Source organism: Anas platyrhynchos, chromosome 4, assembly GCF_047663525.1.
Source record: "Anas platyrhynchos isolate ZD024472 breed Pekin duck chromosome 4, IASCAAS_PekinDuck_T2T, whole genome shotgun sequence".
Taxonomy (NCBI): domain Eukaryota; kingdom Metazoa; phylum Chordata; class Aves; order Anseriformes; family Anatidae; genus Anas; species Anas platyrhynchos.
Window position 1 is genome coordinate 72773754 of NC_092590.1, and position 15202 is coordinate 72788955.

Sequence of the window (15202 nt, forward strand, 5' to 3'; positions counted from 1 at the left end):
TTTCCTCTCGGTGAGAAAGCCCACGCTGTCTGACTAAGTTTGATAAATCCCCTTAAAACTCCATCCTTGGCTTAGAGACAAACTGCTCTTGGCAGTCCCCCATCCTTTATTTGTCCTACACTTTTACGAAGCAGCCATACCACTGCTACTGATGGCCGTTACAGACACATGCAGGAGTAGCCTACAGCCTGGTCAAATTTTAGGGTATGAAAGATTTGGACAGAGCTTACAGCAAGCGTTCAGCTGCTCCCAGCACGTCGCTTCCATGACAGCACCAGGACCTGAGACACGAAGCTCTGTAACTGCAGAGCTCCAACGGCAACGGGAGTTTCAGAATTAAACATTCCGGCACCCCATGCATAATTCATCTCCATCTTATCTTGAAAAAAAAAAAAAGCCCAGGAGAAGTTCTTTCAGGTAGTTACTATAGGCTTGATTGCTTTTCCATTGATCAGAGGCATAATTTAGCGAACGACCAGATTAGAGAGTGAGGGTCAAGCAGGAAATGCACCTCAGCGTTGTGGTTGGTATGTACCGGGTATATGTTTGATTACAAATCTTACAAGTTTATCCTTGCTAATCACTTGTATCAAGTTTGCCTCCATTTTCTTCCTTCTAACTAGCTGCATGCAAGAGATGTCCCCAGGCTCCACTCTCTTTCCAGGCTCTATTAGACAGGATCCTACATAACCATTGCAATTCACCATCAGAAATGTGCTGAGGAAGGGTTTAGGTTCAGCATGATGAAGATGAGCCATGGTACTTGCTTGCATTACACCACATGTCCTACAACGTGTTGTTCTGATTTGCAGGAGTATTAACGATATCCTGGTGAGATATGAAAGGGCTCCCCCTTCTCTAAAAAGACTGAAATGATCTATTTACTGTTTTTTTTTTTTTCCATCTCACACTTAAGACCTGAACAAAAAGATAGAAAATCTTTACCACAGGAAGCATCAAGATAAAGCAGTAATTTGCCTTATATAAGCTCCTCTGAAACCCCAGCACCACAATCCCTCCCCTTTATTTTGAAGCCACAAAATAAAACACCATGATGGGCTTGTTAATGCTGCTCACCTATATAACCACCTTTTATTCCACTTTTAGCCCTTGTTTTCCTTCTCCCTTTCCACACACACACAAATATTAGAAGTTTCGGAGCTCCTCCACAGATAGCAGCTGAAGCATAGGGGCACATTATTTTGAATTTATTTCATGTTTTTGAGTGTGAAAGCTTGTTTTAAACTCCACAACTTGATGCCAGACAGCATGAAGACAACTTGGCCTTTTTTTTTTTTTTTTTTGGCATTTTCTTACTATTCAATGAAAAATACATTTTCTTCAGTTACCTGCATTTATTGGGCTTAATTTCTGCAAGTTCTTTGCTAACCAGCTTTCTGCATCACACCAAAAAGCAGCTTCACTCAGCACCTCCAGAAGTTACTACTGATTTGAGGCACTTTTCCTCGACTACCGAAGTGTTTTTTTTTTTTTTGTTTTTTTTTTTTTTTAAATTCTCAACAAGCAATTGAACTGGACACAGACCTAGCCAGTTTGAAAGCCTTACCCTTCATCTTCCTTTTCCTTAGTTTCTTATCGGCACGCAAGAGCAGTAACACTTCCCGTTTCCCATGCCCTGTCTCCATTGCATGTAGGTTTCTGGCACAGTCCCTGGTCCTATGACATTTAGAACAACTGGACTTTCAATTTCAGCTGGCATCCTCATACACCGTTCATATTGTGTCTTGGTACAAAAGGTTTTTTCAGCTTGTTTTAGCCACTTCCCCTCTAACCCCCAAGATTTAATATCTTACGTGGAAGAGACTGGGATTTGAAGTGTTCTACTATATCCTCTACAAGTAAAAACAAATTTATTGCCAAACAATTCCACGTAACGTATCAAGGGGAATGACTTTAAGAGTAAAAGGAAATTTGCACAACTGATAAGCTGGTAGTAAATGTTCTTTACCAAAGGTTTTCATAGCTCACTTGGGCACTTGTTTCTTACTATAGAGCTTGCAGTGTTTAGACAATATCTGTAAACAGCAGACTTTATAGACAGTTTTTATTCTAAAAATGCCAAAATGTAGAAGTTGCAACGCTCAGCTCCTTACAGAGGACTTGTCTAGGCTCTACATCTTGACCCCTCGGTTCTGTTTCTTGCTCAGCTCCTGCAGCCTGGAAGGGATCCCAGCGCCCAGCTCCAGTGTGCTCTACCACGGGCCTCTTCAAAATGTTACGGGCTCTGTACCAATAACTGCACTTTTTATTCAAACGATCAAAGTAAGCAGAAGGAAAAAGTAACGAGATGTTTGTGGAAAAATGTAGTTATGAGAAGATTATTCTTTTATAAAAAAAAAAAAAAGCGGACACTTTCTGGAGCATGACAACTGCAAATTTTGCTTATCAGCTGCCACAAGCCTGGTAGAGACTTTACATTTTTACTGCAAGTACCATACTGTTACCAAGCCTGGATTAAATGCTTATCCTCTCACCAAGACCAGTTCACAGAACTCAGCTTCCTTTAAAGAATTTTTTTTTTAAAAAAAGAAAAATTCTACTGAACTTTAAACGCATTGAAATAAAGCTGCAAGAACTGACCAGAAAGTATTTTGGAGAAGCTCAATGCCAGTTTGTCCCAGTCACTAAAGCCAGAAAAACCCACCTCACAGCTGCCTTGCACCACAAGTGCACAGGAGGATACGAGGGACAGATGCAAAGTATTAGCAGGCAGCACATTTGAACTCAGTGTCACTAAATCAAGTCTGCATCTTTTCTTCAACTTCCACAGCTGCAAACACACCAGCTGAAGCATGCACTGAACTGGGTACAACTTCAGGCCGATTGCTCTGAAGATTTAAGTCAGAACAGCCTACACAAGGGTGAAAATACAACAGGGAAAGGTTTTTTTTTTTTCCAAGATCAGAGTTTTTCTTCTCAAGTTTCAGTGAAAATTTGCCTGGCTGGAGACTTCCACAAGTGTTGTGCATGACTGTTTCTAGGTGCTAACTACCAATAAAGAGATAACCACAACTGAACGATCTGATCCAAGTGTTTTCTTCATTTAATTTCTTCACTGTGGTTTTACTAAGCCAGAAAACTTTGGTGGAGCATGTTCTGTCTGGGACAGCACAACCACCTCTAAATCAAGGTAAGAATTAGGAGATGATTCTTCTGGGTCTAAAAGCAGCCTTGAGACTTACATCTGGGTTGTCAAGTTGAGAGGAAGGAATGGAAAACAGCAGAGCTAAGAATGACAGTAGCAGTTTTTAAGCTTAGACTTAGGAACCCAGCTGTGACGTGAACTGCCCAGCCTTCAGCCCAAACGTGGTCCCCTTCCAGCCCGTGAAAGCCAGTAAGACTAGTTCCAAAATTATGAAGGACCAGTGGCTAAAACTGTTCAAGTTGTGCAATTGTAGATAATATTTTTTATAAGCCACTTCAAATCTAGCTTCATGATATTTAAAGTATTTTATCTACAGAATACATTTCCATCAAAATATATCTTGCAGTAAGCCATTCGTTTACTAAATGAGACTATTTCCTTGACTTCTTCTAAATACATACAAAAACTGGAAAAAACAGTATTAAATGCTTGCATAGATTCCATCCTGATGGTTAGCAAACAGTGTATATTTCCCAAGTAGCTATTATCAGACTATAAAAAGAATCAGTACAGAAATATGAAGTTGAAACAGGCAATTCTCTACACAGCATCACACAATGCACATCCCACATTTGATTTTGCATTAATTGTGTTTAATTAACGAGATTTTCCACTTTTCTCAAAATTTTCTAAATACATCTACACACACACCTTTAGTACCCCACCCATAAAATGAAAATATAGAAATGGGCTGCCCCTAAATATTGTTACCTCAACCCAAACTTCTCTACAGGCTCAGGGAAAATTGGCTTCAAAAACCATGCCATGAGGTGGTACCATCTTTAGTCATTAACATTACAGAAAGGGAGAGTAAAATGCAAATCCCCCTCCCCAAGTTCCTTAACTACACTGATCAAAGCCCACAAAACTCCAGTGCCTCAAAGGCATTGAACGCTGGTGGGAATCAGAGCACCAGACTGAACTTCTGCTGCTTTTAGCACCTTGATTTCCACTAAGCAGCTTAAGGACATCTTGAGACCACCACGATGTTTTAGCCCTAACACAAACCATCACCTTCCATGACATACAGTCACTCTTCATTCCTTAAGCACTGGGGTTTCCAAACCTACTTTCTCCCAAGCACAGAACCCTTCAACCACGTGTGAGAAAGAGCAAGATGAATCGTGGCCAGACCTTTGCTGAGGTGTTAACTCATCCTGCCGCAATGGACAAAGCGTGCTGAGTCACAGCTGGAAATCCAGCACTCACCGCCCGCACGGCCAACACATACACCGATTTTATTCAACCAGAGCTCTAACTCATAAGCAGTTGTAATGACACAAGCTTTATAGACACATCAGCAGCATAAGGAAGATGAAGTCTACAGAACTGGATGTGTGACCTAGCAACAAAGGGTAACAGAAAGCCTCAGCACTAAATGCCTTCTTTGTCTTGACTTGCAAGGGCTTTTCCCAAGCTCCTGCACCAAGCAACTGAGTCTGGGGAAGAGGTGCTATTCACAGGAGTCTTAAAGACAGCAGGAGATGACTGCAAAGCTGCTGTCATCTCTGAAAGATCACCATGAACACAGAGTCCTCAACGACCAGAAGGGACAAGCTTACTGCCTCACTTATTGCCAGAAGTGAGAGCTGGAAGATGCAGGAAACTACAAGCTGGTCTTTCTCAACTCAACTCCTGGGAAATTTATGAAAAAAGACTCCAACAGAAGCCACTTCCAAGCTAACAAATGTACTCTGGAAATAGCCAGGTTGGATTTGCCATGAGGAAAATGGTTTGCCTGGTTTGGGTCAGCAAGCTCAGAGGACAACAAACTCAAAGTGCTTGATAACGCTGGATGGTGGAGCTGCCACTGAGAATAAGCCTGACAAGCTGGAGAAATGCACCAAAGACTTCATGAAATTCAACCCAGGCAGAAACCACAGCCCTGCACCTGACACAAGGCAACTCCAGACACTGGCCCTGGCTGCAGAACAACTGGCTAACACCACCTCTGCAGAAAAAGACGTAGAGACGCTACTGGACCCCAAGTTGGAGAGGAGTGAGCACCAGACTTGTGGCAAATGCTAACCAAATACAGGGCTCCATGAGTGAGGTAGTAGCTTGAGAGAAGTAATTATTCCCTACGCTCACTACTGAGGCAGACTCACTGGGAACATTACACCTGGTTTTCAGGCCCTTCCCCACTCCACGCAGAGGAGACGAGCCTGGAAGAAGGCCACCAAGATGGTGGACACAACATCCAAAGGGGCTGAGAGGGGCAGCCATGTTTCACCTGCAGAACAGAAGGCTACAGGGAGCTGGGAGAGGCCCAACCTGATAGCAGCCCTCTGCTACCTAAAGGTGAAGGGCACAGATAAGAGCTGGCCAGACTTTTCTCAGAGTTACAGAGCAAGGAGGAAGGAGGCACAGCTGACAACTGGCACATAAAGATATGAGCAGCCACACCAGGTAAGACCAGAAGTCCCTCTGCCACAGCATTCAGAAGGGGCACGGCACTTGAAGAGGCAAGAACATAACGTTACTACTCCCAAACAGTTTATTGGAACTACCTGAGCAGAAGGTCGAATTTTTATAGCAAAAACATTTCTCACAAAGCCCGCTGGTTGTTGTTGACCTGCAGAACTTGAGCAATCCAATGTCCTGTGGTGAGGCATTTCACAGCCGCTTGCACTGTGTGAAGAAACACTTCTGGGTTTTGACTTGTCATCTGCTAGGCTCATTTGAAACCCTTTTATTCTTGTTTTGGAAGAAAAAATGAGCTTTCACTGTCTCCTCACCTCACATATTGTCGTTTGAGATTGAAGAGGCCCTTCATTCTTTGAATACAGCCATTCTGTATCTCTAATCACCCTTGGCCTTCTGTGGACATTTTCCAGCACTTTTTCAAGATGAGACAGGGGAGAAAACCAGGCTAACTCAGGAGAAGATGAAACTGTATTTTTACTGCTACACAATGAGGGCCTCCATTCTTCCCTTTCGCAACACTTGTCTCTTTATCAGTATTACCCTGAGTGTTCCCAGAAAGCGTTCACTGTAACCCCAAGATTTCCCTAAGGATAACGGTCACTTCAGTCAGGTATTTCACACATGAGACCAGGACTCTTTCCTTCCACAATCACGAACAACTGCACTGCACTACACTACACTTACCTACACTGAATTTCATCTACGATTTTAATGCCCCTTAAATCTCTTGTTGGTCTTCACAGTGCTTCACACTTGAGCTAAGTCTGTAATACATTCATTACTTCAGTATCATCAAGGAAACAAGATCATCGCAGTACTCATTCACTCCTCCTAGCTGGTCAAAAAGCTGAGTATCAGCAGCACTGGCAGAGACCCTTGCCGACTGCTCACGTTAACCTTCTTCCATACAGAGACTGGATAGAGAACCTTGATCTTTAAGCTCTTATCTTTCCCCCACTTACCTACCCACATAAGAACTTCCCTCTTCTCTCCTTCAAGAGTTCCTGGTAAGGGGTAATTCCAAAAAGCAATCAGTAATACTAACAGATTAACCACATATCATTGCCCTCCCTCCCTTTAAAAAAAATAATAAATAAATAAAATCATTGAAGTCCAGTGTCTCTGGATGGCCCGACTCTCCTTGGGAAGCCCTATTAAATAATGTACTTCATTACATATTTGATTAGGCAGGATAGTGTATGTGCATCAATAAACCATTGGTTGTAAAGGAAAATCAATTACATGTGCTGAGCACCTCACCAGAATTTTACTTAAGGCAGCAGCAGCTTCAAACAAATGTTTCTATTTCTTCCTTCGTAGCTATCCTAAAAAAATAATCTTCAGACTACTTCAAGACAAAGTGTATTTACCAGCATTTACCACAATTTCCAGAAGAAAAATTTCCAAAATTTCCAGAAAACTATGGACATGCGAAGAAAGGATTCTCCCCAGGGGAAATGAGCTTATTTACAGAAACTGGTACATCTTGCATTTCTGTTCCTTTAGAATGTAGGATGTTGAACCAAAGCATGAAATGTCAAATACCAGCCTGATGTTGCCCGCAAGTTTTCCCAGCTGGCCTACATTAATACTGAAAGATTAAATTGCACATGTTTCTTTCACAGCTAATGTTTTGTTAAAAACTTAAGTTAGAGCAAAAATGAGTCTTTATCATCCCACAAGTCTTAAGCCTTACACCAGCCCTTTGGCATACCAGTTCCCAAACTGATCTGGTCCCACCCCACAATACGAACAAGATTCCTTCTTCACTTATGCACATTCAAGCCTGAAGAGCTCCAAATAAAAGTGGAAAGTAAAGCTCAACCAACCTATATCTGACCACAACATTAAAAAACATTTCTATTCCACAGTGATTGCATATAGGAAACTACTTAAATCGCAGAAAAACAAAACAAACAAAAAAAAAAAAAAACACTTTGTATAGCTACCATTCACCTATTGGAAATTACAGAGCAAGAGTGATACTTCAAAAAAAAAGTAATCAAAAAAGAGTATAGACAAATATAATTTACATAGGTCTAAAGTTTTGTAAAAGAACATCCAATTTTCCCCTGGATTTGGTGGAAAGAAGTTAATCAGGTGCAACTTGACCACTGTACCCACTCACAGGCAGGGAACTGCTAACTATAAATTTTGACTTTATAGAAATCTGTATGAATCATCCCTCCTTACCATTACAGTCTCAGAGCTGAATGTAGATATAACTCCTTGCCGTGAAGTGTCCAGCTGTTTAAAGACAAATATCTACATTGCATATCTTTTCGAGTGAACCCAGTCTTGGGCATGAGGGAATTCAAAATGGATTTTTAATTTTTATCAGGTACATGAAGTCAGTTAATTAGTGGGAGCAGGAAGAAAAATATTTAAGAAAAAGAAAATAAGAGTCCTATTAGATTAGGTGGGGGAAACCATTACAGAACTGTGCTCTCCTTTCAAGGGAGAGGAAAAATGATGTGCTTCCTCTCACTTGTCTTAGCTCACGAGGCCTGCAAAGCATCAGAGAGTTGTACAAATCTACACATTTCCAAGTTAATCCAATAGAAGCCTTTCTGAGGTATGAAAAAGCTTTTTCCAATACTATGTATTGTGCCCTTATACGACATTAAGCTTAGCCATAGATAGGTACGGAAGAGAAAGGAAGAGTGATGAAGCTCTCAAACCACAAAAACAAACAAACCACAGAAGCAAAGAGAACTTAGTCCTACTTTATGCAAGGGGAAGAGGAAGTATGAGAATATAGAAATAAAGAAACATCTCCTAAATAGTTTGAATATAGATGGCATCGTAAGAAAAGGTAAACTGAGCAAGAAAACACCTTTGAGCATTAAGTTGCATTGTTGAGACCCAAGTAGGTCACCATGCTTACCATCAACAGAAAAAGTCCAGGACAACTATTACAAATGATGCCAGATGAAAAATGACACTACAATAAACTGTTACAATTTACTCCACAAGCCAACAACAAATCAGTACTTCTATGCAGAATTACTGAAATCCTGAACGTTTACATTTCTTCCTCTAACTCTTGGATTATTTCAGAGCTGAGATGGCATCACTATTTCTCACTGAACTCATCCAAAATGTAAATTATATCATCACTTATTCACATAATGAATTCTTCTGATTCACAGCTCTTCTCAGTCCCTTGTAGTAATATTTTTTTCCTTGTTCTAGGCAAAATTGGAAAAGGAAGAGAAAATTAAAAGAAAGGAGAAGTAGTGTATATCCAAAAGGAGAGGCTTAGAATAATGGTTAGATTTAGGTTTAATTAGGTACAAGCATGAATATGAATCCTTGAAGAGACAGATCAAAACAGAAAAAATAATTGCATAAGCCTAAATGCAGTTGTAGATCACTTGGATTTTTTAAAAAAGTATTAATTTTTTAAAGCAGTTTAAGCTTCCAGCAACTTAGCCAAGTGTTTTACAAAGCCTCTATGTGGGCATACAAAAGTGGCTCACATCCTCACGTGAGCAGGTTGACGGCCATTTCAGAGCCACACTAAGGGCATCACAGACCGGTCACTGTCATGACACATGTTGACAGCCACCACCTTGGCCTCACACCTCGTTTAGATCCTTCATTCTCCAAATATTCCTTTGTTTCAATCACAGTATCACCTCTTTAAATGAAAGCAGTTGTTGCCGTCCTCCTATGTGCACGCACCACCGTGCTACTGGCTGGAGCCTTGAGGCTAGGGATCCTATTTCTGCTCCGATTGCTCCCAAAATAACTGGTTCCAGCTGAAGTGACAGCACTGCACCTAACCCATAATTAAGGATTATTGGTTCAGTAGATCTGTATCAGGAAATATGAGCGACCAAAGTTCTTCTCCATAGGTTATCTGTATTACTTTAGTTCTCGTTGCAGCGTACAACCCAAGGCAATCCACAGAAGGCTCGAAACCAAAACTGAAGTAGATCAAGAGCAGAATGAATCGGTTAAGTTATTGGGTACCATCATAAAGATAACCTGACAATCTAGCCCTGCTTTATTTAAACGAACAATAACGTAAATCAGATTGGATTAGGTAAGCATCAATACAGCAGATTTCACATTTTGTGTCAGGAAATACAGCCTGAAGTTGTGCTACGTGGAAGTAAACTATGGGAGGCCAAGCACACCGTGATGGCAGCTTCTTAAGTTCACAGACTGATGGCACTGGGTGGTCTGTGACATCCCATAAGAGCTCCACTCCTACCACCGTACATTTTCCTCTTACTACGACAGCTTCAAACATTTGCTAGCTCATCTTTACTACTGTTTTCCAGCGTCTGAAAGCGTTCACTGCTCAAAGACCCACGGATTTCACAGATATTCTTGCTTTACATCAACATTTGAAGACCCCAACATGTTAGCTACCATGCAGACATTATTTCTGCATCTACAACTTACACAAACAAAACTCGTAAGATCATAGGGCACTGTCCTGTGAAAACACTACAAATCAAGTACGTGGCAACTGTGAACTGTGAATCAGATTAGAATTCACATTGACGATACTAACAGGAGGCCTTCTGCAAAATGTTTGTGAGGATTTTCCTTGAAGTATTATCAGCACACTATTGTGCCTCCAGGAAAAAAAATCAAGCAACACTCCTAGCTGATGGCCTTGACTGCTACTGCCTTTTATACAGTTTTTTTCCTTCACTAATCACTTGCAAATGTAGTTTATAAGCTGAGGGCAGGGGTAGAAAAGAGACCAATTCCCACAGGAGCCAACTCCTACTTCAGCTGCCTTCCGATGCTGAACTTCCCCTGAAGTCCCAGAGTTTCAGACTTCCCATCGACCAGAGGCACGTGGAGCCAAGTGCAGGAGAACAGCACACAGAAGATGTCACGCTTGTTTGCTGGCATGCTCCTGGTGTGTTGAAACAGGAAGTGCATTATTCAGCAACATATTAATGCTTGGTATGGACGTCTAAGGCACGCTACGTGAGTCAGAGCACCCAGCCTGAAGACTGATTCAGTGTGAGATACGAGCGTTCACGCCGAGCTAGTACAGAGGTGACTTAGTGCTACAGCCAGCTTCAGCCTCCCACCTGACAAGTATTCACTTTTTTATGCCCCGCTATATTAAAAGGGCACTGGGTGTTGGAGTTGTATTGCTTCTGTCCTCTTGTTCCACCTATACCACTCTCACTGAACAGCTTCTGCTGTTGTGCGTTTAAAGCTTCGTTATTATGAGCTGTTGAATACTTCTGTCAAAGCACAAAGCCAAGCTTAAAAAACAACAAATTCCAGTCAAGCTGCTGAAGGCAGGGAAAAATGTAGCACAACTGATTACTCAAAAAGGAATCTTGCACCTTCTCTGCTCCAGCAGGAAAAGAGGTTGACCCAAACAGCTTGCCAATCTTCACTATAGACCTAGACGATGGTTCTGAGCACACCTTCAAAATACAAAACTTGAAGAAGTTAATAGGTTAGATGGTCGTGCTGCCATTCAGAGGGACCTCAACAGGTCCTGGGGGAATTGAGCAAACAAGAACATCATGAGCTTGAGGGAAATGCCAAATCCTGCACTTTGGGAAGGAACAACCACATGTTGGTTAAACAGGTTGGAAAGCAGCTTGGCAGAACAGAACCTGGGGGTCCTGGGGGGCAAGTTGACCATGGGACAGCAGTGAATCCTTGCAGCAAGAGCACCCAGGTTGTGTTAGGCAGACCGTGGCCAGCAGGCTGTCGAGGAAGGTGAGCCTTCCCCTCTGCTCAGCACAAGTGCAACTCCTCCTGAGTGCCATGCCCGGTTCTGGGCCTCCAGCACAGACATGGACACGCTGCAGGGAGCACAGCAACCGCCCACTGAGATCGCTAAGAGGTTGTTTAGCCTTGAGAAGAAAAGGCTCAGTGGGGAATCTTATCTGTGTGTATAAATACCTGATGGGGAAAGAAGGCAGAGCCTGACTACTCTCAGCAGTGAGCAGCAAAAGGACAAGAGGTAACGGGCACAAACTGAAATACAGAAAGATTCCATGCGAACAAAGGTTTTTGGTTTTAATCCATAACAGGGTCAAATGCTGGAACAGGTTTGCCCAAAGAAGCTGCAGTATCCACCTTGGAGATATCCAAGGCCACACTGGACACGGTCCCGAGTGACCCGTTCCAGCTGAGCCTGCCACATGCAGAGGATGCTGGAGTCACCTCTCCTAAGACCCTTTCCAACCACAGTTACTCTGCAAGTCTGAGAACTCGGGACAGAAACAGCATGTGCTTCGTAATGCTGTTCTGCTATCTGTCCCCCTATTTAGCGATCAGGTAAACCTGGTATTTCCAGGAGAAATTCACATCTGATTAAGTCTGCTGCCAGAATTCCCCTGCCACAGCTGCCAACAAAAGAACCCCATCAGCTGCACTGAGATGATGCTCAAGCATTCTGCGCTTCCACAGCTCTCATTTTGATCTGTCTTTTTCTTGAAGCACAGCTAACCCTAAACTGCTGCCAACGAACAGCCCAGATTAAAAAAAAAAAAAAGACACGTGATCATCTTTTTCTTTCAGGTCTTCCATAGTGCACTTTTGGGGTCTTACTGCACTCCATTTGCTGGTTTGGTTTAACAATTATTCACACTTGTTAAGGATACGGGGGCATTATCTGGTTTCCTGTCATCACTTGGTTATTAGTGTTCCAGCAAAGAACTACGGTAACAGTGTTTGCATTCATTCCTTTTTTAAATTGCCAGCTTTCACGTTATATCCTCTCAGAGGCGGCCAGCACAGCTCTCTAGGAGCAGGCTCCCCCTCCCAGTGCCACAGCACTTTGAAGGAAGAATAGCTGGCAACCTCCTTGTCCTTGACAAGGGAGGAGAGACGTGGGGGAAATATTCAAACATTATTTTGTACAGTTAAATAGCTTGCCTGGATTCATCTGAAGAAGTCAATTTACTTCTCCTGAGCTGAACCGCTGAAGAACAGCTGAAGCATTTCCACTTCTGCAGCAACCACAATTTAGCTATGGCAAAGGGATTTCCCTTTGCAGTTTTAAGCACTCTTTCACATGAAAGGCACTCTGGAGAACGTACTGTAAATGCAGAGCTATTACACAACCATCATCTAGCGATGCTGGCATGAGGAAGCTAGAGGGAGGAAACAGGAAAGATATAAATACAAGTCTACAATCTTTCATATTTCACTTACATCAGGGAAAATCACCAGCCTCCAAAGCTCCAAGAAAAATATCTGAGCCACTGTGTTGGTGACCGTAATTAAAAAAAAAAAAGATCCGTATTCATTTCACGTAACTGAAAATAAAAATTCATAGAGGCTCGGTCCTACAGAAACTTTTAGGCACCTACCTCCTACCGAACAAAATGGAATTTGGGATCAACGTACTTCAGTAGACTTCAGCCTTTAACGCTCATTTCTCCTTGCTGCTTTTTCACCTCCACCACTAAAACGCTTTGATACATGACTCACAGTTAACAACACTTAAGAGGACACGTTCAAGGGATTTCAGCAGACACTATTCTTGAAGATTTCTTTAAAAACAATGAAAAATGCTACTAAAGACTACAGAAACAATCCAGAAGTGGAATGGATGCTGGGAAGAATCAACAAACATCAGCTGTCCTAGGAAATAGAAGAGTTTCAGTGCAAGGGTGTTTCACCCTTCTACTATTTAGCCTCCCAACATTACAAACAACATTCCATTCTCTGATGTATATTTTTGTTAAGATTTTTTTTCGGGGGGAAAGCATGCTTGGGGAAACGTAAGAATTAGTCCAAAATATTAGCCAGCTTTTAAATGGCTGGCACCTTGACAACTCATCTTAAGTCATAACCAAGAAAACAAGAACTCGCTGATCCTCACTGCCAGCAATTTTTTAGGAATGTAACAAGAAAAGCTGTGATAACAACTGGACTACATCTGAAATGTGGCCATGAAATGATCGTCTTAACTTTAAAGGCCTTCACATTGTTCTGGCCATGGAAGGTGCTAGAGTGGTCTCTAAACCTAATTTAAATTTTTAAGTCTGACAGCGTCAGCTTTAAAGAATATCATCATGACAGAAAGAAGCCTTCGTGCGTGGAAACGGGAATCGAGATTTTGTCGTTGTCCTGCTTCTTGGAACTAAGTAGAAAGCCAGGAGGGTGGAGAACGAGGACATGCACAGGAAAAACATGACTAAAAAGCCTGCAAAACAAACACTGCAGAAAGCACACAGCACTTACTGTGTGAAAGTGCAGCATGAGCTCAGCATAACAAAGTTTAGTCTGCAAAGCACCTTCTATGCATGGAAAAGAAAGAAGAAAAAAAAAAAAGAAAACACGTTGATACGCCAACCTGGGAGATGCTTAAATAAGCATTTTGCAGCACAGAGCCTTCTCCTAGCTCCCTCCCACAGCCGGAGCTATTAATTGGGTAGACCTCCGGTACAGCCGACACCAGACTTCAAACAAAGGTTTCCATTGATTCCTACGAGCATCTTCCTTCCACTTCAACAGTTCTGGGAGGCGATGACCTTAGCGCTCAGCACCCAGTCCTTCCTTCGCCTCACAATACCTGGGGGGGAGCAGCCAGGGGAACCCACCGGCCCTCGGAGGTTGCTCAGCACCCTTCAGGGCACCCTCCGAGCTCTCAGATCCTCGCTCGCTGGGCTCAGCTGCCTCGCCAGGCCTGCAGCACGTCCGTCCCTTTTTGTCTTTCAGCTCATCCCCACCTTCGGGGAGCCAAGGAAGGATCCATCTTCCCCCCCCAATCCCAACCCCAACCCCACAGCAGCACGCCCCCTCCCACCCTCCCTCCCTCCATCCATCCCCATCCCCAGCAGCCTCCCCAACCCAACCGCACCCCCCTTAAACCCCTAAAACGACCCCACAGCGCCCAAATTTTCCCCCCACAGCCCCCAACCGGCGCCCATTTTGTCACTCGGGGGGGGGACGGGGACGGGACAGCGGGGGAGGATGGGGACAAGGAGGGGGGGGGGGCACGGAGGAGGATGGGGACAACGTGGGGGGGGGACACCGAGGGACCTCCCCCGTCCCCTGGGAGCTGCCGGGGAGGGCTGAATATTCCGGGCACGTCCCTCAGCCCCGCCGCAGGGGGAGGGGACGGGGAGAAGCGGCGGTGGCAGCGAGCTGGAGGCCGAAGGAGGAGGCTGGGGGCGAGGCTGGGGTTGAGGTTGGAGCCTCCCAACCTCTGTGAGGAGATGTGGGGGTTTGAGGGGGGGGGGGGGGGGGGCACCTCCGCCTCCTCCTCACCGCCGCTCACAGCCGGGCGAGCTTCGCCTTCTACCGTGTTAACGAAGGGAAAGGAGGAGGAAATAAAGAAATAAAAGGGGGGGGGGGGAAGGCCAGCCACCCACCTTGAGAGTGGGGTACTCCTGCACCTTCAAAGTCATTGAGAGCTGAGCAGCTGATTCCTGCACCGCCATCTTGGAGCAGGCAGCAGCCGCCCCCCCCTCAGCCGCCTCCTCCTCCTCCCGCCCGCCTCCCCCCGCCGCGCGGCGCATGCCGGGTAACAGCGGCCCCCTCCCGCGCGGGAGGGACGAACCAATGCCGTTCCCCCCCCCCCGTCTCCCCCCTCCACCCGCCATGGAGGTGGTACGCTCCACGGGGAGGAGGGGGGGAGAGAGGAGGCGGGGTGGGGAG

The 15202-nt window shown here is 44.1% G+C and overlaps 1 protein-coding gene across 3 annotated transcripts in view; it reads right to left on the reverse strand.

Annotated features, from left to right (window-relative positions):
* Positions 1–15073, reverse strand: part of MAEA (macrophage erythroblast attacher, E3 ubiquitin ligase) — a 50285-nt gene extending 35212 nt beyond the window's left edge. Inside the window, exon 1 of one of the 3 annotated variants that reach the window (XM_027455709.3) lies at positions 14917–15073. In XM_027455709.3, coding sequence (XP_027311510.1) covers positions 14917–15063 — 147 coding nt within the window. In that variant the 5' untranslated portion in view covers positions 15064–15073. Of the gene's footprint in view, positions 1–230; positions 254–13895; positions 14049–14916 lie in introns of those variants that run through there. The other 2 variants (XM_005016135.6, XM_072037851.1) reach the window with 2 other exon arrangements.
* Positions 15074–15202: the final 129 nt, after the last annotated feature.